The following is a 24,323-nucleotide window of genomic DNA, read 5'->3' as shown; positions in this document are numbered from 1 at the left end:
TGCATCAACCACCCTATCAGAAAGTGTATTCCAAATTCTAACCACTCAGTGCGTAAAAAGGTTTTCTTCATGTTCAATCACCTTAAATCTGTGTCGTCTCATTATCGCCCCTTCGGCCGTTGGAAACTTTTATTTACTCTATCTAACCATTCATGATTTTTAAAACCACTATCAAATTTCCTTTTAGTTTTGTCTGCTCGAAGGAGAACAACCCCAGCTTCTCCAATCTATCTCTGTAACAATAATCTCTTATCCCTGGAACAATGGCAGTAAATCTCTTCAGTACCTTTCATAAAAGCCTTCACCTCCTTCCTAAAGTGTGGTGTCCAGAATTGGACAGAATACTTCAGCTGGGGCCGAACTTGTGTTGTTTAAGGGTTTAGTATAACTTCCTGGCTTTTGTACTTTATGCCTCTATTTATAAAGCTCAGGATCTCATAGGTTTTATTAACTAATTTATTAACCTGTCCTGCCACTTTCAGAGATTTGTGCACAAATACCCCACCGAACTCTCTTTCTTCTTGCACCCCCTTTAAAATTGTACCATTTGGCATATCTTGCCTCTCCTCATTTTTCTTTGACTGACTTGATTAAGATTTTTGATGAAGTAACAGAGAGGGTAGATGAGGGCAGAGCAATTCATGTTGTGTATATGGAGTTTCAAAAGGAGTTTTGCCTCTCCTCATTCTTCCTATCAAAATATATCACCTCACACTCCTCTGTGTTGAATTTCATCTGCCCTTCCACCATCCTGCCTATGTCCTCTTGAAATCTATTACTATTTTTTTCATTGTTTACGGCACTTCCAAGTTTCATGTCATCTGCAAATTTTAAAATTGTGCCCTGTACCCCCAAGTCCAAGTCATTAATGTATATCAAAAGCAGCAGTGGTCTCAGTACTGAACCTTGGGGAACTCCACTATATACCTCCCACCAGTGCGAAAAACAGCCACTTACCACAACTTTCTATCCCTTAGCCAATTTTGGATCCATGTTGCTACTGCCCCTTTTATCCCATGGGTTTCAATTTCACTAACAAGCCCAATATGTGGTACTTTATCAAAACTCCTTTTGAAACTCCATATACACAACATGAATTGCTCTGCCCTCATCTACCCTCTCTGTTACTTCATCAAAAATCTTAATCAAGTCAGTCAAACATAATTTGCCCTTAACAAATCTGTGCTGGCTCTCCTTTACTAATTCATGCTTGACCAAGGGTCTGTTAATTTTCTCCCTGACCTTAAACTGACTGACCCATAATTGTCAGGTTTATCTTTGTCCCCTTTTTTGAACAAGGGTGTAACATTTGGAATCCTCCAGTCCTCAGGCACCACAATAAGGAGTAGAGTTTTCTGGAAAGGAAGTGCAGTATATAAAGTACTGAGAAATAGATGTTAAGATTTGTTTATACAGGTATACATTTTCAGATCTATGTACTTTTTAATACCTATATTTATTGGATTTTTATAAAATTCAATAATTAATTCATTGCACTTTAATCATCATATTTCTTGTTTAAATATTACTATGAGGTATTTATTTAAATTGTAATGTCAGCAAATCATTTTGTGTAGTTAAATATTAACCTGCTGCTTATCTGAATTTATTTGACGCAGTGCATTTGGTGAACTTTAAACCTTTACATTTACAAAGTACAGGAAAAGTGAAAGACTCCATCAAACTGCAAAGTCACCACAATTATAGAGCAAAAATAACTGATTCTAATTGAAGCCAATTCGACCAGAAGAAAGAAAACTAAAATATTAATAGATTTTTCGCATTAACAACAACAGTGGTTGTATACAGAGAACTACTTCAATCCTATGTTATACTAAGAACTGATAACTGGTTACACCGGAACTTGAAGAAACTATTCATTTTTACAAGATGTTACAGCTACAAACTGCACAGGACCTGATCACTTTGGAGAGAGATATTCAAAAGTACTTGCCTCAAGCAGTACAAGTAAGCCTTTCCAAATAATTTTAAGTGGGAATAAGCATTTGATGAGATAATGAATTGAGAGATAATAGGCAGTCAACTGTCTCTGTTGTTGAAAACTCTGCGGCCGGTCTGATGGACTGGAAGGGTCATTCCAGTCCTGTATGTTCCTACATTACAACTGTGTTTGTAGAGCACCTAAAGTTTATCAAGGAGCTTTGTTCATGTGGTTGAAGCTGCTGTCAAGTGGAACAATGACAGAGTACAAATAAAACAGAGGGTCAAATAATTTGCTGTCAACTTGAGTTTTACTATTCCAATACATCATTGAGAATAGGCTGGGATAAGGGAGTAACTACAACTCAGTAATTGAATTAACGGGTGATAATATATAAATGACAGCTACAAAATCACTACAACGGTATCCATCACTTCAATGGCATTCATTTTATTAATAACATGGGGGGAATTTGACTTTCAATTGGTGGCATCACCTCTCAGTGCTGACACTGACAATTAATGTACTCAGATTAACAATTCCCCTCCTCCCCATCCTTATTACCCTGCCTTTCTCCTTTACCCACTGGTCCCTTGGAAGGAATTGTCTTGAATGTAGGGATGCAATCTCACTGCATGCTTTCTGTCCTTATCTGCTTTGTTTCATGTTATGCTAAAATCTTCCTCTTTGTAACTGAAAATTGTTTATTTCCAGATTTATGGCTATATTCTAAGTATCAACAGAGGAAAACTGTTTGAATATGAGATTGCTGTGGATTCATTTCCTGACTTCAGCATTGTAATGTATCAATCGAAAAGAAAAGTGAGTAAACTTACTTTTTGAACAGGTTTTATACAACTCAGGATTACAGAACAAAGTGAAGTACTACATTTTTAAAGGAATATTCAGCTTCAACAAAGGTTTGGCAAATATATATCTGAGATTTATTCACAAGCTTTTAACACCTATGAGGCAAACCATTTTGTGATGAATCATCATTTCAGTTGTATGCAGTGTCATTGTAATGAAGGTGACACACTGCTTCTCTCTCTCTCCCCAATCAAAAAATAAACATTCAGTGAGTAATTTCACTCGGATAATGGTCCTTTAGCATTACTGATTACACAGTCCAGGCATCATTAATATTTTCTTCAACTGCAAAATTGTTGATGAGTAAATAAAAAGTGATCAACACAGGCACAGTGTCCAAAGGCTTGTATGAATTTTCTACATTATTCAAATTCAAACAGAATGCATTAAGGTGTATATTGTATGACAACCATCCCTATAAAGGCAGCACTCCAGTTCCAGCCTACCTTTATCCATTTCTAAAGTTATATCTTCAGCCCAATATAATCCTCTATTTGTTTTTGTCAAGAGTGAAAGATTTCCTCTGGCTTTTCTGTTTAGCAACATTGTAAACACGGTGGAGGTCTGCGCACAGTAATTGGGCAGACAAAGTGCAGCAGTCACCCAGAGGGGATGGCCTCGGATTTATTGCTGTCAGTTAGTGGGTAAGCTGCCAGCACAAAACTTGTCCCCAGTAGGCAGCCCACCTCCTGACTTGTGCCACAATGGTCAGTTGGCAGGAGCACAATCCAATGATAATCAGCCAGACAGAGAGGAAAATCAAGATGAAATTCATACCCAGTGAGAGGTTCTCTTTCTGGTAAAATTGTAAACGCATTCTGAAAGAAGGAATTATGATTTCATTGGAAATAATGAAGATAGGAAATAATGAATATAGGAAACCTTCACAACATGTTTAAGTGTCATAATGCATGGTGACCAGAGAAGATCTTGCCCAAAATATATTTTTGCTTTTTATATTTTTAACACCAAGTAAGAAAGGAGGAGAGAAAATTAAAAGTAGTAATGATGTAAAATTTTGTAGTTATATTTATCATGCAATAATATATTCTGCTAAACCTGAATTGAATTGTTAACTAGATTATTTAGATAACTGTTTTCTCTTTGTATTCAAAAGCCATGTTCTACTTCTAGAATGCTTATTGGGAATATGTTGTTATTCTCCTTCCAATTTCAACCTTTATTTTCTGCCCTTGTTTCCTTTCTCTGGAAGGTGATTGCTCTACAAAGTACAGCTTTACTGTGGCAGCAGCTCTGATAATGCATCTGAGTCTCCATTCTTCATGTGTGAGTGTAGCCTGTGAGTTCTCATGTTGCTCACAGGACTACCTGGAACTTTTACCACAAATTATATCATTTTGACCTGAAAATGACAACTAATAGGCCTCAGAATTATCATGAATGAATTAAGATGATTTACTTCATTTTTTTAATTCCTCTATTTAAAATTCAGAAAGAGACAAATGAGTATCCCTACAAATGCTCATTCTTCACAAAGGACCCAAACAAGGTGAGGCCATTGCTGATGGACACCAATATGGTTGAATGGAAACGAATCATCAATTTTGAAGGTATTTTTTAAAAATAGGTTTACTAGGTCCTTTAAATATATTTTCAGTACTTTTCATAGATGCACAGCATCAGTAATTTCTGTCTGTTAGCTAACAAAGCATTAGCTGGAATAAAGTATTTTAGCGGTAACTGGAATGTAAATCCCTTGTATCTTTGCGAATGCTGAATTTTAAGTTGGCAGTGAGGCTCTCGGTGGTGACACCAGAAGCAGGTGCTGTCGCCACACAAGGGAAATGCGGCTGACTGACCGCTATCTTGCGGCGGCTGGCCAATTAAGGGAGTGGAGGCGTGAGGTCCGTGGAATCAAGGGCCTGAGGCGGGGAAGGGGACACCGATGGCACCGTCATCTCGTGCTATGGCAGGTGCTGGCACCATATTTAAAGGGCTGTCAGCCCTGCATTCACTCCTGCCTGAATGGGAAACAGAACTCTAAGTGCTCTCTGTTCCTCTTGCACCTTGTTTGCTGTCTCTACAGCTCCTGGACCTTGCCTGCTGCCTTCATTGCCCCTGGACCTTGCCTGCTGCCTTCAGTGCCCCTGGACCTTGCCTGCTGCCTTCACTGCCCCTGGACCTGGTCTGCTACATACTAGGCAAGGTGCCGGTCAAAGCTTGCACTGGCCATGACTGAAGGGAAGACTCAGGGTGGCCCCACAGTTAGAAACATACGAACATATGAATTAGGAGCAGGAGTAGGCCACTCGGCCCTTCGAGCCTGCTCCGCCATTCAATAGGTTCATGGCTGAACTGATTAGTCCACATTTCCACCTACCCCAGATAACCTTCCACCCTCTTGCTTATCAAGAATCTATCTATCTCTGCCTTAAAAACATTCAAAGACTCTGCTTCCACCGCCCCCCGAGGAAGAGAATTCCAAAGATCCACGACCCTCCGAGAGAAAGAATCTCTCCTCATCGCTGTCCCAAATGGGCAGCCCGCACCTTCAAACAGTGACCCCCAATTCTAGACTCTCCCACAAGGGGAAACACCCTCTCCACATCCACTCTGCCAAAACCCCCCAGGATCCTATATGCTTCAATCAAGTCACCTCTTACTCTTCTCCTACGGCGCCCCGTCATCCCTCGCGGCCAGTCTTGCTTCTTCGGTTCAGCGATGCCTCCCTGCAAGTTTTCCTCCAGGCGGCAAGGACAAGGAGGGAGGTCATCTTCCCCAGGGGTAGGATGAGGAGACCTGCCCGCCTGACCAAACTAGCCTGGACAGAGATTGTGGAAGAGCTCAGCAGCTATGTGGTCACACCCAGGTCATGGATTCAGTGCAGGAAGTGGGTCAATGACCTCATCCGGGCTGTTAAGGTGAGAACTCTAAACACTTTAGACCCTTTGGACATTGCAACTGGCTCAATGAGAAGGAACAGTTGTTTTTAAAGGAGAGGTCACCCAGTAACATTCATTGGAGTAGGGCATTCGGACATGCTGCCAGTGGCTGTGCTGAATTTCAGTGAGAAGTGCATGTCAGTCATTGTTACACTATGCACAGCCCCTTGAGAGACAGCCTGCATCCAGGAGGCATATGTATGCCCCCATCATGGCCCGCTGGACTATCACCATCAGAGATCTGGGGCTTTTCCACACTGGGAGACTAACTTTGTTCATCATTGTGTCTGCAGGAGAAGACTACCCACAATGGGAAGAAGCATGCCAAGACTGGTGGTAGAGGGCCTTATCCTCATATCCTCATCCCGATGGAGGAAGAGGCTATGGAACTGGCAGGGCAACAAAGTGGCCACACTATAGCTGATGGGGAGGCAGGGGTGCCTCTCCAAAAGAGTGAGTGAGCATCTCCTGGGGCACAAGTGTGTATCTGGTACGAAAGAGCGATGCTGCACACATGATCACCACTTCATCAATAGAGCTGCACAGTTGGTGTGGTTGGAATGTCATGATGGGCAGACCCAATCCTTCAATGTCTGATTTCTCATGCAGGTCAAGATGAACGACAAGGGAGAGGAGCTGAAGAGGTTGGAGGACAGCCGGCCACCTCTGAGGAGGAGGGAACCTCAGAGGGTGCAATGTCAGATCATTCCTCTGCACTCTCCACCTGCACAGATACTTTCAGGTCGGTAGGTAGTCGCACACATCTCACACAACCTGGTGAGCACAGCACAGACATGCCCAGGCAGCTGATGGAGGATGTGACAGCTGAGGCCACTGGCAGTTGGAGAACTTTGGGAGGTCAGGCCCAGGCTGATGACGTGCCTCTGGTGTTGGTGGCAACACGAGAAATGCTGCAGCTGCAGTGAGAGGTCAGGCAACAGCTGGCGGAGGTGACAGAAGCTCTGTGTACACAACGCAGACAATGGAGCAGTCCATCCAGGCCTTGGGTGTTGCACGGTCTCTGCTGATTGTGCATCTGACTTCCTCCATTGAGAGATAGATCTGCTGGATGTGCTTCTCCATGAAACTTGCCAATCAATGCTAGAGATGTGTGCAGACCTGCACTCCAACACTTTGTTCATGAGCTTCATGCAGCACTGGCAATACAAGAGGTGGCCGAGGCACCTGGAGTCTCCTCCAGGTCCATTTCCCTCTCAGGTCAGCAGGAAGGTACAAATGTGCCTTATAAGGGGGGGAGGAGTGGCTGTCTACCACATCTGGGGGCTCCTCTTGGGGTGCTCCACAGCCCCTTGTTAGTGATGCCAGTGCCTCCATCATCTCCACCTACGAAGGTTGTCCCTGCACCTTTGCAGGGACCCCTCCAGGTCTATGGCAGCCAGAGGACGGCCGCCAAGTTCTTCCCAAGCCAGGGGGAAGCAAGGTCAGCATCCTGCTTCCACCTCAGCTGTCAGTGCAGGTGGAACACCATGTAGGATCACCCAGAAAAGATTTAAGAAGAGCACCTAATGCAGTTACGGGATCACTGGTGAAGATGCAGTTGAAATGGGCAGTAGTGTGTTTGGTGTGACATGGAATAAACTAATGATGTTCACTCACTATGGGCTAGACTTTATGCACCCACCGCCGGGAGCGGCAGAGGGCGAAGGAATGGTGGCCCGCACATCTGTGCTGTGCACCGCCATGTCGCTGCGAGCCCACAATGATATGCTGGATGGGCTGTCCCCTCCCAATCATATGGTGGGGGCAGGCTCCCTGACGCCAGCAATGGTGTCAGCTGCCTGTGCGCAGATACTGCCCCCATTTTTAAAGCCCTGCCAGCTAATCTAAATGTTTTAAGTTATACCCACCCCACTGTACTGATTAAAAATCTGCCACCCCTTTCCCTCCCTCCAATAGCAATAAAATTCATTATTTGCCCTCACCCTGCCACCTCCCCCAAAAGCACTCGCCTTCCGCACTTGACCTTCCCTCCGCACCCCGCCTCCCACCTTTGCCGACAAATTGAACAAAGTGCACAGGTCACCCCTTCCCACCATCCCCAGCACTAATGATGTAAATTTGACCCTGTTCCCCTCACTCCACACTAAAAATCTAAGTTCCCACCTTCCCCATCACTGCAGCACCTGCTTTCCTCAGACGGGAAAGTGAAGGCGCATGAGTGCCGGCCACTGTTCTGAAGATCGCAGCCTGACAGTAAGATTGGACCCAATTTTATTTAAATGTTGGCATTCTGCTAATTTGAATATTTTAATCCGGGAGGAGGGAGAGGTGGAGAGGCAGAGAGGTTTAGGGAGGGAATTCCAAACTTTAACACCTAAGCAGCTGAAGGCAGAGCTGCCAATGGTGGATCAAGTCTGTGTTCCTAGGACATGAGGGAGCAGAGATAGGGGCTGTACTAGGGGGAACAATGAAGGTGAGAGAGAGTCAGGATTTTAAAGGGGACAAGGGCATCAAAGATGGGGGTGATTCACCTAAGATGGGAATGATGCATCCATCAATTGCTTGATTCAGGCATGCACAGTTGTAGTTAACGTTATCTGCTGCAGCCAGGAATGACCTCAAGGCACAAAACTTCATTGTTACAGTGACTTTCAGAACCGAGGGCAAGGACTATTGTGATATGATACTGGGCTGCAGAAGGTGATGTATCTCTGAGATAGGTCCTTTGTGAAGCAAGGCTGTCTCAGACACTGCTCCTCAATGAACTGCAGTTTTAAGCCTATGCAGTCTAGTGGGGTAAGGTCTCCTGCAAGCTTTTCTCTTGTCTCTGCAGCTGCAGGTTCTGGATCTTGTCTCCTGCTCCTACTTCTCCTCCTAGCTAATTTGGCATCTTAGTCACCAAAACCAGAAAGCTGAAATCTGCCAGAAGCTACCAGTTGAATTTTCAATGCAGACTCAGCCAGATAACTTTTGGGAAGACTTGATGTCAGGTACAACAGCCCAAAAGGCAGCAATTGCACATTAGCAGTCAAATTGCGCAAAACACTGAGCAGCTGAGGATTTCTTTAATAATGTTAGAAATGGCATCCCCCCCAACTGTCCCACCCATGAGTTGTGGATCTATTGTCAAACTGATGAATAGCATGCTAAAGTGATTGAAAATGGCATTTGGGTCTTTATTTTCATTTATTAAAGGCTGCATTTGCTGACAATGCTACCACTAGGTGGCGCTGCTGTGGCACATGCACAAATCCAGCATGTACCACTAAAACGTCACACACTGCGACTTTAGGCAGCTGCCAGGACTAAAGATGGCGCTGCTCAAATAATCACACGGAGACAACCTAACAAACACATGGCAGCACACAATGGCGGAGTGAGAGAGCGAACGAGAGGGCCGGGGCCGGGAACGGGTGGGAGAGAGGAGCGGGCTGGGGAGGGAGGGGAGCAGAGCGGGCCGAGGAGGGGAGAGGAGCGGGGCAGAGCGGGCCGGGGAGTGGGGTGGGGAGCAGAGCAGGCCTGGGAGGAGTGGAGCGGCCGGCGAGTGGGCGAGCGAATGGGCCGGGGCTGGGGGGGTAGTGGAGCGGCCGGAGAGAGCAGTGAGCGGGGGTGGGGGGGAGTGGAGCGGCCGGAGACAGAAGCAGGGGGGTGGGGGGGGAGCGGCCGGAGAGAGCAGCGAGGGCGGGGGGGAAGGGAGGAGGAGTGCGTTCTTCTGCGCATGCGCCCTAAACTTGCAACGGCAAAAGACATACCAGCTGGTCCCCGCACCCGGCGACACCAAGGTCCCCGCAGCTCTCTACGGCCTCTCGTTTCCGGCCCTCTCCATCCAGCCGTTCCCTCCAGCTGCAGATCCCCCATCCAGCCACTTTCTCCCCTACTTCTCAACTGTACTGCCGGCATTGCAGCTGTCTGGTCCCTGCCTTTTGCATCCCCCTCTTCAGGAACTTCTGAATTTAACTCCCTCCCACTACACCTCCACACCCCCTCTCCCCCCCACCCACTTTCTACCTCTCCCCCCATCTCCCTCTACCTCCCACCCCCTACCTCCCCCATCTCCCCCCACACCCCCTCTACCTCCCCCCTCTTCCTCTCCCCCCCACACTCCTCTACCCTCCTCACCCCCACCCTCCCCCACTCCCCTCTATCCCCTCTTCCCCCACCCCCCAATCTCCCCCTCCTCCCCTCTCCCCCCCACCTCCCCCTCTCCCTCCCACTCCCCCCACCTCCCCCTCTCCCCCCACCTTCCCCTCTCCCCCCACCCTCCCACCTCTCCCCCTCTCCCCCCACGCCCCCCCCCCCCACCTCCTGAATATCTGGTGCAGTTGCAACGTTGGGAAAATTGCATCAAAAACCTCAACAATTCCGAGTTTAATTATTGAGAAATTTTATTAAGTACATTAAGCATTTGAGGCACTGCTGTGCATGGATACATGAGTGTTGTGTCGCCAGCATTCCCATGAGACAAACAGGCTGAGTCTCTGCTATGCAGAACTAAAGAGATTGTTCCTGGAGAGCCTTGTGGTGAATGAACGCTTGGCTCTCTATTTCACTACTTTATTGTCCATGTGAAGAAGGCAAAGTCACAAGAGTCTGAGCTCAGTCTATTCTTGGTGAATGTTCCCCAAACATATCCATAAATGCAAGGTTCCTTTCCACATCGCGACAAGCTCCGCAGCATGATCCAGTTGCCTTCGTTGCTTGAATGCTGTCCTTAAGTCTCAAGGATTGTTTTCTCGAAGTCATGTTTTACATGAAAAGAAATAAAGCAAATCAGTGTCAGAGCTTGCCTCCCTCCATCCACTGAAATTACTGTTGTGCACACCTTTTTAGGTTCTGCAGTGAAGGCACCAATTGATAATATCGCCAATGAAGCACTTATTACCCACCTCAGATGCAGGAATTAACCCATCCTTGCGTCCTCTCCTGCACTGCTTCCGTTGCTTGAATGCTGACCTTAAGTCTCAAGGATTGTTTTCTCGACGGCATGTTTTACATGAAAAGAAATAAGGAAGGAACTTCAGTGTCAGAGCTTTCCTCCCTCCAATGAAATTACTGTTGAACATGCTTAATGTTCTGCAGTAAAGGCATGTACTGATAACACTGCCAATGAATCACTTAGTACCCACCTCAGCTGTAGGAGTCAGGATGATGTAACTGCCCCTATCTCGTGATGGTTCAATGCTGCTCTCAGGGAAAACATGAATGATGTGAGGGTGCTGGAAAAAGAAGCACATTTCTTTTGGACTATGAACATAAAGCAGGCCATTTAGTCCAGCTATTCCCTGCTAGTGGTTATGCTACTCGTGCGTCTTCCCATCCGCTCCCATTTAATCCAGCCTACTACTATCAGCATCACCTTCCATTTCTTTCGCTCTTATCTACCTTTGCCTTAAAGCAACACTGAGGATGGAGAATGGTGTGGCTGCACTCTCACCTCACCAGTTGTGTACACAGCAAGAGCATTCACATTTGTGCTACCACTGGACACGGCATGCTTGTTTCTTTTCGTGCTCAGTCTCTTCTTGCTGAATGTTCCCCAAGTGCTTGATCCCTTTGGACGCCCTCTCTGCTTGACAGGCAGCAGCTGGCAATTGCGGAGTCTCACAAGGCTCTGCATGGTTGTTTCAAGGGCGGATGGGGAAACGGGTGGCTGTGTGTCCACGTGCACTGCTCTGATGGGTGCAGGAACAGAGCAACTTACAACAGGGACTGGAGCACATGTACTGCCTGCACACAGCCCCAGACAATGGAAAGGGTTTTAGTGCAGTGCAGTGGACTGGAGCACATGCAGTGCCCCAGACAATGGAAATGTTTTCAGAATAACTTACCTTAGAGCAATCTCCTCTTTCTAATAAAAATGAAACAGACTGAAATCTCCAAAACGACTAAATAATTGTGAGAAAATGCTGGACGAAACCGCTCCTCCTTCCACTTTCAGAAACTCGCGCTGAAGCTTGACGCATGCGTGAATACACGTTGGCGTTGTATAAAGCGCATGTGCAGAGGCCGACCAGGCGCGTTGCCCGAAGAGGCACATGTCACGCAATGACGTCATCGGTGCATGCGCTAACCAGTCCTGGCAAGCCGGAACGCAGCGCATGCGCAAAGAGCAGGAGACCGTCTGCGCATGTGTGCACCGCGGCGCAGCCTGATGACATCAGTGGTGGCCAGCGTTGTCAGGAATCACTTTGTTTATTAAATAGGTGCCTGCTGATTTCAAGCAGGTGTGCTGGAACGCCTCAGACATGGCCTGATTCAAAGTGGTGCAGGCAGACTTCTGGTGCAGAATGGGTGGGTGAGACCACAACTAGACTTTTCAGAGTCCACTTTGACTAGGTGAGGCCTCATCCTCATGGTTTCTCAGCCCCATAGAGATCTTTGTTTGTCTCTGCAGGTTCCTGTAAGTGCTGTTAGCAACTCTGGTGGTGTGCTTCTAGAGTCTGCATTTATGCCAGATGATGTGGGGTCTAACATTTCAAATTTTTCGAGGTTGGCTGATCGGATAGTACAGCATGGCTACCCGACCTGAACCAGACTGGGCCCGACGACGTGTCGGGTTTGGGTTGGGTTGGGTCGTTCTTCTGGGTCTGGCATTCGGGCTCGGGTCAGGTCAGGCCGGGTCAGACACATTGACAGCCAGGACATCAAGGCTGGAAATGTGTATCTGGACTCCGCACTAGTCTGCAGTGAGCAATTCCATCCAAGGTAGAGCACAACCCCTTTAATATAATCAACTTCATTCCGGTGGTCGGGTTGTGTCGGGTCAGGTCGGGCACGGGACAAAATCAAAGGATTCAGGCCGGGTCGGGCTCAGGTCGGATGTGGTTCTGTTGGGCTCGGCTCAGGTCGGGTTTCAATTGCAGACCCGAGCAGGCCTTTACTGGACCATAGGGGTTTTCATCTGGGATTCCTCCAGGACTTCCTTTAACCTGCTCTCTTAGTCACTTTTTCCCCTTCCCTGTCTAACCTTTTGCCAGCCTTGTGCCTGCCAGTCCCTTTTTGTCCTAAGTGGGGGTCCCTTACAGTTCACCAGCCCTCTGCTGGAGGGTTCTCCTAACACTGGTACAGGACATAGGGATGCAGGTTTCACTGTAGGTTGAGGGTTCCCCTCAACCTGACACATGTGGCAACTCTTGCAGTACTCCATCACATCTTTGTGGAGTTTTGGCCAGTCAAACTGCTGTCTAATGTGGGCTTTGGTCTTTTGTATACCGGAATGTACAACCACTGTAGTCTCGTGGGCCCTTATTAATATTTCTCTCCGGTACCTCTGCGGCACCACTAACGGGTGAACTACTGTCCACTCCTTGCTCTCAGGTCTCTGAGGAGAACTCCATTTCCTCATCAGTACCTCATTCTTTAAATAGTAGGAATCAGGGAGTCCCTCTGCTTCACTTTCAGACTGGGCAGCCTGTGCTAACTCTCACAATACTGGGTCGACTCTCTGAGCTTCAGCTAGGGGAAAATCCATTTAATTCCTTCGCTGGGTCTCCTAACTTTCCAAAGAAAGCCTCAGACAGACAGACCTCATGGTCATCTGCCTGCAGTGCCAATGCAGTCTCCTCTGGGGGAACTGGTTTGATCATCGCCTGATCCACTACACATTCAGGGAAACTGCAGGGGTCCGTCTCCTGCCACTGTCCTGTCTCTCTGACCTCCTGCAGTCTTTCTTTCACTCTGAGGGGGCTACCACCTTCACCCCCGCCAGATCATTACCTAGGAGCCGGTCAACCCCATCCACAGGCAAAATAGGGACAATCCCTTCGGTCACCGGTCCTGAAACCTGCACACTCCAGGTGCAACCGGTCTACAGGTGCAGGCATACACTGCCCTCCAATACCATTTTGGTGTTCACTGCACTCTCTGGGGGAAAGGTCAGGCCTTTTCCCAATAAAGGGATCTAGTGGCCCCTGTGTCCCTAAGAATCACTCTGGGCTTGCTTGCCCCACTCGAGGGGTATGGCGTTACTTTCCCTTCAGACACGAAACCTTGATAACCTTCAGGAATCCTATTAAATTTTCCTGCACTTGCATCCGTGAGCTTCCTGGGTCTCACTCTTACTGCAGTTAAAGCCACAGCTTGTTCTGCTGTGCTTTCCATCAGGGTCTCTTCTTCACTGAGTGGATGTGCTATGATTAACCCTACACGTTTTCCCTTTAGTTTCCAGCAGTCAGCTTTTAAATGCCCTGCTTTATTACAATGGAAACACACAGGTCTCTGGGCCTCACTCTTGCTCACAGCACCTTCCTTTTAAGCTGGGGGAGGGCTCCCTGTGTCTCCTGCTTTCTTTTCTCTCCCAGGACTGCCTGGGCGGAGATCACCCTCCCACCCTTTTTCCTTTTTGGGGGGTGATTAGGAAAGGTTCTTCCCTGGGAAACTGACATAAATTTAAAGCAAACTCATCGGCCCTAACGGCTGCTTGCCAGGCTCTCTGAACCCTCTGCTCCTCTACATGGGTTTTTATGGAGAGTGGGAGAGATTGTTTAAATTCCTCTAACAGAATTACTTCTCTGAAATTCTCATAGCTGAGCTGTACTTTAAGAACCCTCAGCCACTGGTCAAAAGCCAGCTGCTTACTTCTTTCAAACTCCAGATAAGTTTGATTAGCTTGCTTCTTGAGGGTTCTAAACATTTGGTGAGAGGCTTCGGGTACTAATTCATATGCCTCGAGGATAGCATTTTTAGTCAGTTCATAATTTGATGAACTTTCATCTGGCAACAGGGAATAAACCTCATGGGCTTTTCCAGTTAGATTGCTTTGTAGTAAAAGAGACCAGGTCTCAGCTGGCCATTTTAGCTGCCTTGCCAGTTTCTCAAAAAACACAAAAACCCTTCTACATCTTCCTCATTGAATTTCGGGATTAGATGAGCTAGTTTTAACAATTCTGTACCCAATGCTGAATCATGCTCCTCCATGTTGCCCATGCTTTCACTGGGGTTACTCTGTCACCCCCTAGTTAACTCAAGCCACTTCAGCTCACTTTCTTTGCATTCTTTCTGGAATATTCTTTCCCTCCCTCTCTCCCTCTCTCTCTCCTCTCTCTCTCGTTCCTTCTGGAAGGTTCTTTCTTTCTCTTCATGTTCCTTCTGGATGGCTCTCTCCTACTCCCTCCCCTGTCTCTCTCTTTCTCTTTCCCTGTCTTCTAATTCAAATTTCCTTTGTTCCAATTGGATCTTTGCTAGCAGTACCCTGTCTGGGTCTGCTTCTAACCCTGTTTCTGCTTCTTCAGATTCAAGGGAAAAATGATTGGCCACTAGCCTTAGGAGTTCAGACTTCCTAGCCTTGCCACGTACAGTGATCCCACACTGCTCAGCCATTTTCCTCAAACCTCCATAGACAGTGCTTTTAACTTATCCCAAGTTAGTTCACCCTGTCTTGGAGAGCTACTAGCTTCAGTTGCAGACATGTTAGTATTCAATCACACACAACCACGAGAAAACCTATATTAATTTTGCTCTTTTTTTTTGATTGGGAACAATTTGGCTTCCCACTTCTAAGTTCTCTTGTTTGTCTGTGGGTAAAATTCTGGATGCTAGCACTCAAATTTCTGTTATGACCAGGTGAGAAAGAGGTCTAGGGTTCCCTTTCAGCCTTCACTTGGTCTTACAGTAACAGGGTTTAATTTTTTACACACTGTGTTTTTAGCTACCCCTTGATGAATCCTTGTTCACCGCTTTCCAATTATAAGGCAACGAAACCAGCCCACACAGATTTTCTCAGGTTTAAAGAAGAAAGATTGAAAATTTATTAAACTTAAACTCTAATTCGGTTAACGCCTACAGATACACAACACACCCACACTAGCATGCATACGTGATACACACATGCAAATAGAGACAGAAAAGAGCAGAAAAAAATAAAGTGGCAAAGTTTGAGGCAATCTCTGAAGAGGGTTTTTATTACTGTGCTTCGAGGTCACTGTAGAGTCCTTGATTGTAGATAGATCTTGCTTTTCATTGGGGCCCAGTATTCTTCTTAAACCTTATTCACTGTAGGAGACTTTTCTCTCTTGGGGTTCATGTGTTTTCAGTGGATTTTGGAGTTCCGTGATAAAGAGATGGGAGCAGACAGGAGAGGCTGCGGCGAGCCAGCCAGGAGAGTTCTTTTCAATCCAGGAGCAAAATAGCTTTCTGCAGACTCTCAGTTCAAACTGTACAATTCAGAAAAAAAACCCAGACTGCCAAGTAGGTTAGTCATGTGACTAACTAGTTTGACCATGTCTGTTTGTGGATTGTATTGGAGCAGGGGATAGCTTCCTTTGTTCCAAACACTGTCTGTTAATATGCAAAAATGTCTTTCCAGCCAGGGGCCTGGCAACCCCTTGTCACAGGCCTTCTCTTCTTCCCAGCAACAATTTAAAATTTAATGTCCATGAGGCAAAATTAATGTGCCTCATTCTTGGTAGGTGGGGGCCTACATGACACTACCATTCCTTCATCAGCCCTAACCTTTTTTCAACTTTTTTTTTTGTTTTTATAAAACCCTTTTTTATTTTCTTATATCTTACTGGCCATTCTTCCTCCTGCCTTCTCTTAATCATTCTAATCCTTTTTACTGTACTGTCTATGTTTTCTATATTTGGCTTGATTCTTTTCCCACATTATTAGCCCTAGATTTGTCATTCATCTCTTTTTAAGTTTCATTTTAATTTTTATTTTCTTCACTTATACAGTGAGCTCCAGCTTTTGCCTCAATATCTTTACTTCTTGTGAGAATAAGTGTAGTCTGTACCTTCATTATCTCCTGTCTGAACATTTCTAATTCTTTACACACTCTGGGCTGGTTTCCTTTTTATCTTACTGAAATTTGCTCTTTTTCTGGTCAATTACCTTTACCATTGACTGTTTCCTCCCTTGTTCAATTTTTATATCAAATCTAATTATGCTCTGCTTTCTGTTCCTTGTAGTTTCCAAACCTTACAATACTTGTCGCACTTCATTTTCTAGAATGAGATCCTGCACTGCAGATTTTCTTTTTGGATTAAAAACATACTAATCCAGATAACAGTCTTTATTAGAACTCCCTTCCCTTCTTTGCAACTTCGATTACTCTTAACTCTGTATATTGCGAGCTAATTAAAATATCACCCTTGACTCAGTGGCAGCACTCTTGCCTCTAAGTTAGAAAGTCATGGGTTCAAACATCACTCCAGAGCACATAATCTTGGGCAACATTTCAATGCAGTACTGGTCATTTCTGAATGAGATATTTAACTGAGGCCCCGTCTGCTTGCTGAGGTGGACATAAAAGATTCCATGGCACTATTTGAAAAGCAGAAGCATTCTCCCAATGTTCTGGTGAACATTTATCCCTCAGCCAACATCACCAAAGGAGGTTATCTGGTCATTTATCTGTGTTTATCCACATTACTACAATTCAAAAGAAAGAACTTACATTTATATAGCACCTTTCACAACCTCAGGATGTCCCAAAACACTTCACTGCCAATGAAGTACTTTTGAAGTGTAGTTGCTGTTGTAATGCAGTTAACACAGCAGCCAATTTGCAAACAGCAAACTTCCACAAACAGCAATGTGATAATAACCAGATAATTTCTTTTGTTGATCGAAGGATATAGGTTGGCCAGGACACTGGGGATAACTACCCTGCTCTTCTTTGCAATAGTGCCCTGAGAGCTTTTACATGTACTTTTACAGCAGATGGGGCTTTGGTATAATGTCCCATCCAAAAGTCAGAACATCTAAAAGTGCAGCACTCCCTGAGCCTAGGTGTTTGTGCTAAGGTCTCTGGAGTGGGATTTTAACCTGCAACCTTGTAACTGAGAGGTATGAGTGTTACCAACTGAGCTATGGGTGACACATTATCATTGGCTGTAAATCACTTGGGGAAACCCTAAGAAATATATAAATGTAAGTTCTTTCTAAAAGGCACCCATTATTAGGCTGCATTTGCTGACAACGCAACCGCTAAGTGGTGCTGCACTGGCACAGCAGGAGTCTGTTTGCGCATGTGCGCAACTTGGCGCAGTCTGATGACATCAACGGCTTGCTGTGTTGTCAAGAATCACTGTGTGATTTCTGGGCTTTAGCTACGTAAATACAATGTCCAAGTATTTTTTTCTGATAATATCTGATATAGAATTATGTTAATTCAACTGAAGGAATCAATTGGTCTTTCATGGATCTGATACAAAAAGCTGCATGCTGCAGAAACGCTACACTGGAGCTGGATGGAGAACTAAGCTACCTTATGATGTTGGAGAATCCTAGTGACATGCCACCACAGAGGTAGGTATACCTAAAATGGGGTGGACTAGTAAAAGTTAAATAAGCTGGTATTTCCACTCTGGATCGCCATTCAGTGATCCCTGCTGGAAATTGTGTACGCATGAATGTGTGCATGTGAGTGTGTGCACACCCATTGATGGTAGGTGAGGGTGGAATCAGGCACAGCTATGAAAGTCTCCCACTTGGCAGTGTCCAAGCAGTGCACTGCCAGTCACTGTTCAGGTTTATAAATGAAACATGACCACTTGGGTAAGGTACCAGACGGCACCACCATCTGTGGAACTGTACCCCAGCAGAAGGCAGAGCTTCAACAGAGAAGGAGCATAATGGGGACGTTGGGAGAAAAAACTTAGAATCAATATAATCAAAAAGCTGGAAGAGTCAGAATTTGCCAAACACAAGCCAGAAAAATAACTTCAGCAAGTGAATCACTCTGGAAATGGAACTCATTCTAAAAATATAAAGACAAGTCCCAAGAACAACTCAAGCCTTACAAATGGGCCTTCCTGGTTATCGGTTCAAATCTCTGCCCACTGAATATACTCAATATTAAAACATCCAAAGAAATCATTGGGAATGAATTAATTTGATCAAAGATTAGTTTTTAGGGACCCTTTCTTCCTGGTGCACCAACACACCAATGGTAAATGATAGTGGCAGAATCATATTTAAATCAGAAGCACATATCTAATTATATAAATTCTGCTTGCTAAAATAAATGCATTTACGGGGATCCTTTTTCTGACTCTTGCCCAGATCATAGTGGTCAGGAGAAAGGAAGGAGGTCGAGAGAATCATGTCTCAGTCCATTGCACGTTGCCTTAGCACTTTAGGGGCTTTCTGGGGGCTGAGGTGAACCACAGGCAAGCTTGGACTACACTTACAGTAGCTGCAGGCCAGTTGAAGGCTTTTAGATGAGATGGGAATGGCATTCCCAGACTCCTACCTCATTTCCCTGTGACACGAACTAATGGGCACCCAAAAGAAATGGTACCATGACCTGCCCTGGGCCTTCAACCAAAGGTTCTGGGCAATTATGAACATTATTTGGGTTCTTGGACAAGACAAAACAGTTGCAGACAGTGGTTCCGGTGCAACAAATTAAGATTTATTTAGAAGCAAAATTATACTTAACAACCAGGCGATAGTTTACAAATCACACACAGCCTTTACTCTCCAGATGCTTGGACACAAATTGACACTAGTTCCGGCCACATCTTACTTCTTTCTTCTTTTTCTTTCTTCAGCAAAGCTGTGTGCCAAAGGCTACTAGGCATAGTCTTTTAACCCTTTCTTGGAGGTTTATACTCCCAAATGAATGACTCTCCCCAGTTTTTTTCATTGGTCTCAGGTGCAAGTGATCACTTTCTCACTGGTTTGTTAAAGTGACAGTCACCTAAGGCTGCGCCACCCATTAAATGGCCCCTTTGCTCTCGAGAGATAAGTGGTCACATGTTTTACAGGAATTAGGGTCGTGCAATTCCCAGGAATCCTGCTGATCACTGCAAACTGAGCATACCACATGATTTCCAGAATCTGAACTCTGAGGGGATCATGTGCTTTCCAGGAAAAGGTCTGCACATCTCCTATTGTTTTACAAATGAAATTATTAAGGGTGAATAATGTTTTCAACCATGACAAAAGTTACATAATTTCAAAACTAATACAAAACCAGTTCATATAACAAGTAGGATGTATAACAATGTATGTAAAGATATGGTGTATAGAAATATGGCAGCAAGATTTCAAAATATACTTGATTGATACATGTGCATGGATAAGTTAATCGGAACATAGTTTGTATTCTTACAAAATGAAGGGTCTGTTGGTATCCCAGGGACAGGCTAAAGGTCAACGAAGCTGTTCAGAGGACCTGACACCAGGACATTGAAATCCAAGCAGATATGATGATCATCACTGTAACTTTTTACACACTTTTAAACCCAGCCCAGATGTTACAGTCATACCAGGAACTTCTGGCTATCAATCTCCATAGACAGTCCGAAGGTTCCAATCTGGAAGGCCTGATGCAGATGAAGGTCTGCCCCTTCAGCCAATGCTCTGCTCTGCTAGGGGCCATGTTAATAGCCTGGGACAGGAAATCACAGGGCTCGTGTCCAGCGCTGGCTGGGAGGCAGAGCAGAAAAATCTGCCCAGATATCTCTTGAACTGTAGTTATAGGGCAAATTACAGTTACTATAAATGAAATTTTATTCTTTTTTTCAAGGACTGATTTTGCTTCCAGAATAAGTAATTTGCACTTGTCACATGCGGAGTTAGTAAACAGAAACTGGAAGTTTGGAGGTGATGATACTGGTTTCCGATTTGTGGAAAATGCCATTCTAAACTTCCCTAACTGCTGTCTTCTGGATAAAGCTGGAAATCCCGTGTCCTGGATATTGACCTATCCGTACTGTGCAATGGGTTTGCTGTACACAGTGCCAGAGCATCGCAGGAAGAAATATGCCGAAATGCTGGTAACCACACTTGCAAAAAAAATGCAGGACCTTGGCTATCCTGTGTATTGCACCATTGAAAAAACTAACCATTCATCTTACACTTTATTTAAGAAACTTGGTTTTAAGGAAGTCCCAGGTTTTACACCAATGTGGTTCATTTCCAAACCTGATACATTCAGTACTTGATTTCATTGCCTTATATTCCTTTTTAAAGCACAAGTCAATGCTTTTAGTAAATCAATTAAAATTAAAAATAGAATTTCATTGTCACAGTTTACACCTCTGCAGTAGCTTGATGAGTTCCTCCCTCTCCCCACAACTTGCAACTGGACCAAATTCTTTATAGTTCTTAAAGGAGAAAAAGGAACTGTACCAGCAAATGACTGTCATAAACCTTTACTGTTTAATTTTACTGTAAACCTGCAGCAAACAATTGCACAATGTGTACTTTTAGGGTTAATTGCTACTGTATTCCAATTTTTCTGCATCTCCAATTCTTTCAAATTGAGTTTGCACTACTGTGAGACACAAGAATCATTTAAAATAATCACAATCATACTCATGGCACGTAAAAAGTAGCTGTATTATGAAATATATTAAAACTTAAGCAAATTATAACGCATGTTGTACATTCATTGAGCTTCAAGCGGTTTAGTTAAATATTTACCAGAGGTTCTATCAGCAACCCTACATGTTATCTTTCACCCGTCACTAATGCATATGCAAGGTGACATTCAAACTGCAATTAATATTCACCTCTAGCACAAATGTACAAATAATTATCAGTATCAATGACCAAGTTGGAAGTTTCTCTTCATGTATTTCACAGGCATTTCTTGCTGGAAAACAAACATTACGGCTGGGATTTTATTCTGGCGATGGGGACCCCAACGTTCTGGAAAAAGTGACAGATCCCCACAATGCCTCTTCTCTGGAAGGCCTGCTGAATTTATTTTATTTATTTAGAGAAACAGCACTGAAACAGGCCCTTTGGCCCACCGAGTCTGTGCCGACCATCAACCACCCATTTATACTAATCCTACACTAATCCCATATTCCTACCACATCCCCACCTGTCCTTATATTCCCCTATCTATACTAGGGGAAATTTATAATAGCCAATTTACCTACCAACCTGCAAGTCTTTGCTGTGGGAGGAAACCGGAGCACCCGGCGAAAACCCACACGGTCACAGGGAGAACTTGCAAACTCCGCACAGGCAGTACCCAGAATTGAACCTGGGTCGCTGGAGCTGTGAGGCTGCAGTGCTAACCACTGCGCCGCCCAATTTAGTACCAATAAGACATTTAAGTGGACAGCAGCTGGCCTTCCACAACATCAAAGACCCCCAGGGTGGGTGGAAAAGGCTTTTAATCGGCCACTTAAGGGCCTCAATTGGCCTCTGAGCAGGAAGGCTATCGGTGGCCTATCCCACCCCCAGGGAAATCACTCGACAACTGGGTGACGACGGACCCTCTGCCCCTCCGCCCCCTCTGCCACCTGTCATGATTCTATGCCCCCCCCCCCACCTCTTAACCCTCCTCAAAGAGCCCATAAAATCTAGCCACTGATGTTCCCCTGCACTGACTTCAGAAAGGAAAATTGAGTAGGGTGCAAAACGGATGAACAGAACAATTTTGCTCATTTTACATCATATCCAACAGGGCCAAAGATTGCAACATGTTTCAGTGCACCCATGAAACCACAGAGTTTCAAGCTGAAACATGTGATGACTTAATTTCTTGTGTGGGGGAGTGGGGTAAAGGTATTCTCCACATCTAGTGGATAAGGCTCCAGGATGGTCATTATAACTTTGGGTGGTGATATAAAATGGGTGAGATTGAATTAGCTACACATTTTACACCAGGCTTGATTATCCTTTCCACTGAAGCCAATGGAGGGAAAAACAGGGCTTGGTGTATGACAGGAGATAAATTGGATATCACCTGTTTTAGACCATTACTCAAAGATAACAGCATTTTAATTTTGCATATTCGGCAACATGTAGAAACTGCTGTTTAAAAAGTACTTCCAATTTTTGTTAAATTTTGAGGATGTGTATTATTTGGGAAAACTGAAAAGGATTCCATGGATGCTTTTTTCACTGGGGTCATTGAAAGGACTGAGAGGTCTTGTTTGCAAACAACATGCACTAGAAGTCACCTGTCTTCAGATAAATACCCAGCAGGGACTTTTTCTCTTGTGGAAGATGTTTACAGAGAAGTGACAGGTCAACATTATAGCGGCCAGGAGGCTTGTATCTTGAGATATTGTTTTGGTTTCACTTTGGACAGCCAGTTGGGGTATGGACAGTGTTTTGAAAAGGAGCTAAAAAATAAATCAACCTGCCAAGGACAAAACCCCAACTCAGCCTTTCCCATCTCTTTGAAAAGGCTTCCAGTTTTTCCATCTCTTTGAGAAGCTCTTAGAAGTGTACGAAATAGAGAAATTGATGCTGCATTCTTCCTGAAAGGCCTGCTTGAAACCCCTGTTGCCACATTTCTCCTGAGATGCTGGAAAAACCTGCTGAATAAAGACATCGCCCTGAACAAATTGCTCCAGAAAAGGATTCCTGTTACCCGTCATCGTATCCTTGGACGCCAGAAAAAACAATAAAAAGGACATCTGACATCTTTCCATATCTTCTCTTTTATGTTCAAGAATTAGCAAGTATTTGGCCAACGTATTCTTTTTCTTTTTTTTTAAACACAACTCTAAAGAAAAAAATCTCTATTTTTCGGTTAACCAATGTATGTGTATGAGGGGCTAAGGTAAAAAAGAGAACTTTCATATTTCATTTGGTATGTTAAATGCTTTGATTCCATATTGGTTAAGACTTGTTTTATAATAAACTGATAACTTAGTTGTTTATTAAAGAAACCTGGTTGGTGTATTTTATTCTGGGTTAAAGAGTAGAGTATACGATTGACCGGATCGGTAACTGGGTAAACATTTAAATATATGTTGTAACCTGTGGAGAAGTGGAACTAAAAATGACAGTGCACTCCTCCCACCTCAGTCGTAACACTGTATTTAATGTGCACATGAGCAAGAGTCATCTGTTCAAGGTTTGGGGTACCACATCTGTCGCCAGATCAGTGCTCCTGCAGCAGTTGCCATTGTCAGCATAGAAAAGGAGTCTGTTGCTCCAAGATACAAGGAAATTTGACTATTAACCCTTAACTACCTAAAATGGTCAATGTACAACTCTCTAGGATGTCCAACATATTGATTTCCCTTTGCATTAAAGATAATAGAAAGGCAAATCAGGAGAGCTGTAAAATGGGCTGCTGATTAGTTATCATCTATTTTACACTATCGCACAAAGTCAAAATGATCACCTGGGACTTGAGTATAAAATCTAGTCTGAAACATCAATGCAGTACTGAGAAAGTGCTGCATTGTCAGAGGTGACATCATTCAGATGAAACATTGAGGTCATTTTAACCTAACCTGTCAGGCAGAAAAACTATGGGATCAGGTGGATTGCAGTTTTACACCCTGCCCAATATTCAATGGAGAGTAAAATCGGACAGGATGCCAAAACAGCACCCAATCCCCTCAGTTTGCCAATGGGCAAGTTAGGTTAAAAATTGGCTCATTGCCTCTGTTCTGTCTCTTTTCTCCCTTTCTTCAAAGTCCCTACTTATCCATCTCAGAAACACAAGGGGATTTTTCTATTCATAATGGTACAAAATAAAGAACACACCACATCATCCCTCATTAATTTTACTTGACTTACTCAATTGCCTTTTTAACCATTCTACTGGCAGCTCTGATTTTCTTGGCTTGTCTAAAGCTTTCTCAGCTCTCTTGAATTTGCGGAGCACACAGCAGATAATGATTGGAACAGCTATATAAATACTGTAGCTACAAGAAGAGGACAAAGGCTGGGGATACTGTGCCAACTAACTCACATCAAAGTCTTTCCGCCATCTA

The 24,323-nt window shown here is 44.5% G+C and overlaps 1 protein-coding gene across 1 annotated transcript; it reads left to right on the top strand.

Moving 5' to 3' along the window:
* The first annotated feature begins 1,647 nt into the window (after positions 1-1,647).
* LOC137376791 (glycine N-acyltransferase-like protein 3) lies at positions 1,648-20,987 on the top strand. The gene is made up of 5 exons (XM_068045801.1): positions 1,648-1,968; positions 2,657-2,764; positions 4,266-4,383; positions 17,799-17,925; positions 20,153-20,987. Exons 1-5 carry the CDS (start codon positions 1,891-1,893, stop codon positions 20,568-20,570), a joined length of 849 nt encoding a protein of 282 aa, XP_067901902.1. The 5' UTR covers positions 1,648-1,890; the 3' UTR covers positions 20,571-20,987.
* The last annotated feature ends 3,336 nt before the right edge of the window (positions 20,988-24,323 follow it).

Source organism: Heterodontus francisci, chromosome 13 (genome assembly GCF_036365525.1).
Source record: "Heterodontus francisci isolate sHetFra1 chromosome 13, sHetFra1.hap1, whole genome shotgun sequence".
Classification (NCBI taxonomy): domain Eukaryota; kingdom Metazoa; phylum Chordata; class Chondrichthyes; order Heterodontiformes; family Heterodontidae; genus Heterodontus; species Heterodontus francisci.
Note: the sequence above shows the minus strand (reverse complement) of the source record. Positions and strands in the feature narration are given on the sequence as shown.

Bases quoted from the DNA above. Each gene is read 5' to 3' on its own strand.
- LOC137376791 (XM_068045801.1), top strand. From the start codon at position 1,891: ATGTTACAGCTACAAACTGCACAGGACCTGATCACTTTGGAGAGAGAT. The intron at 2,765-4,265 runs GTGAGTAAACTT...TTTAAAATTCAG, and splicing joins TGTATCAATCGAAAAGAAAA to AAAGAGACAAATGAGTATCC. The intron at 17,926-20,152 runs GTAGGTATACCT...CTTTTTTTCAAG, and splicing joins AGTGACATGCCACCACAGAG to GACTGATTTTGCTTCCAGAA.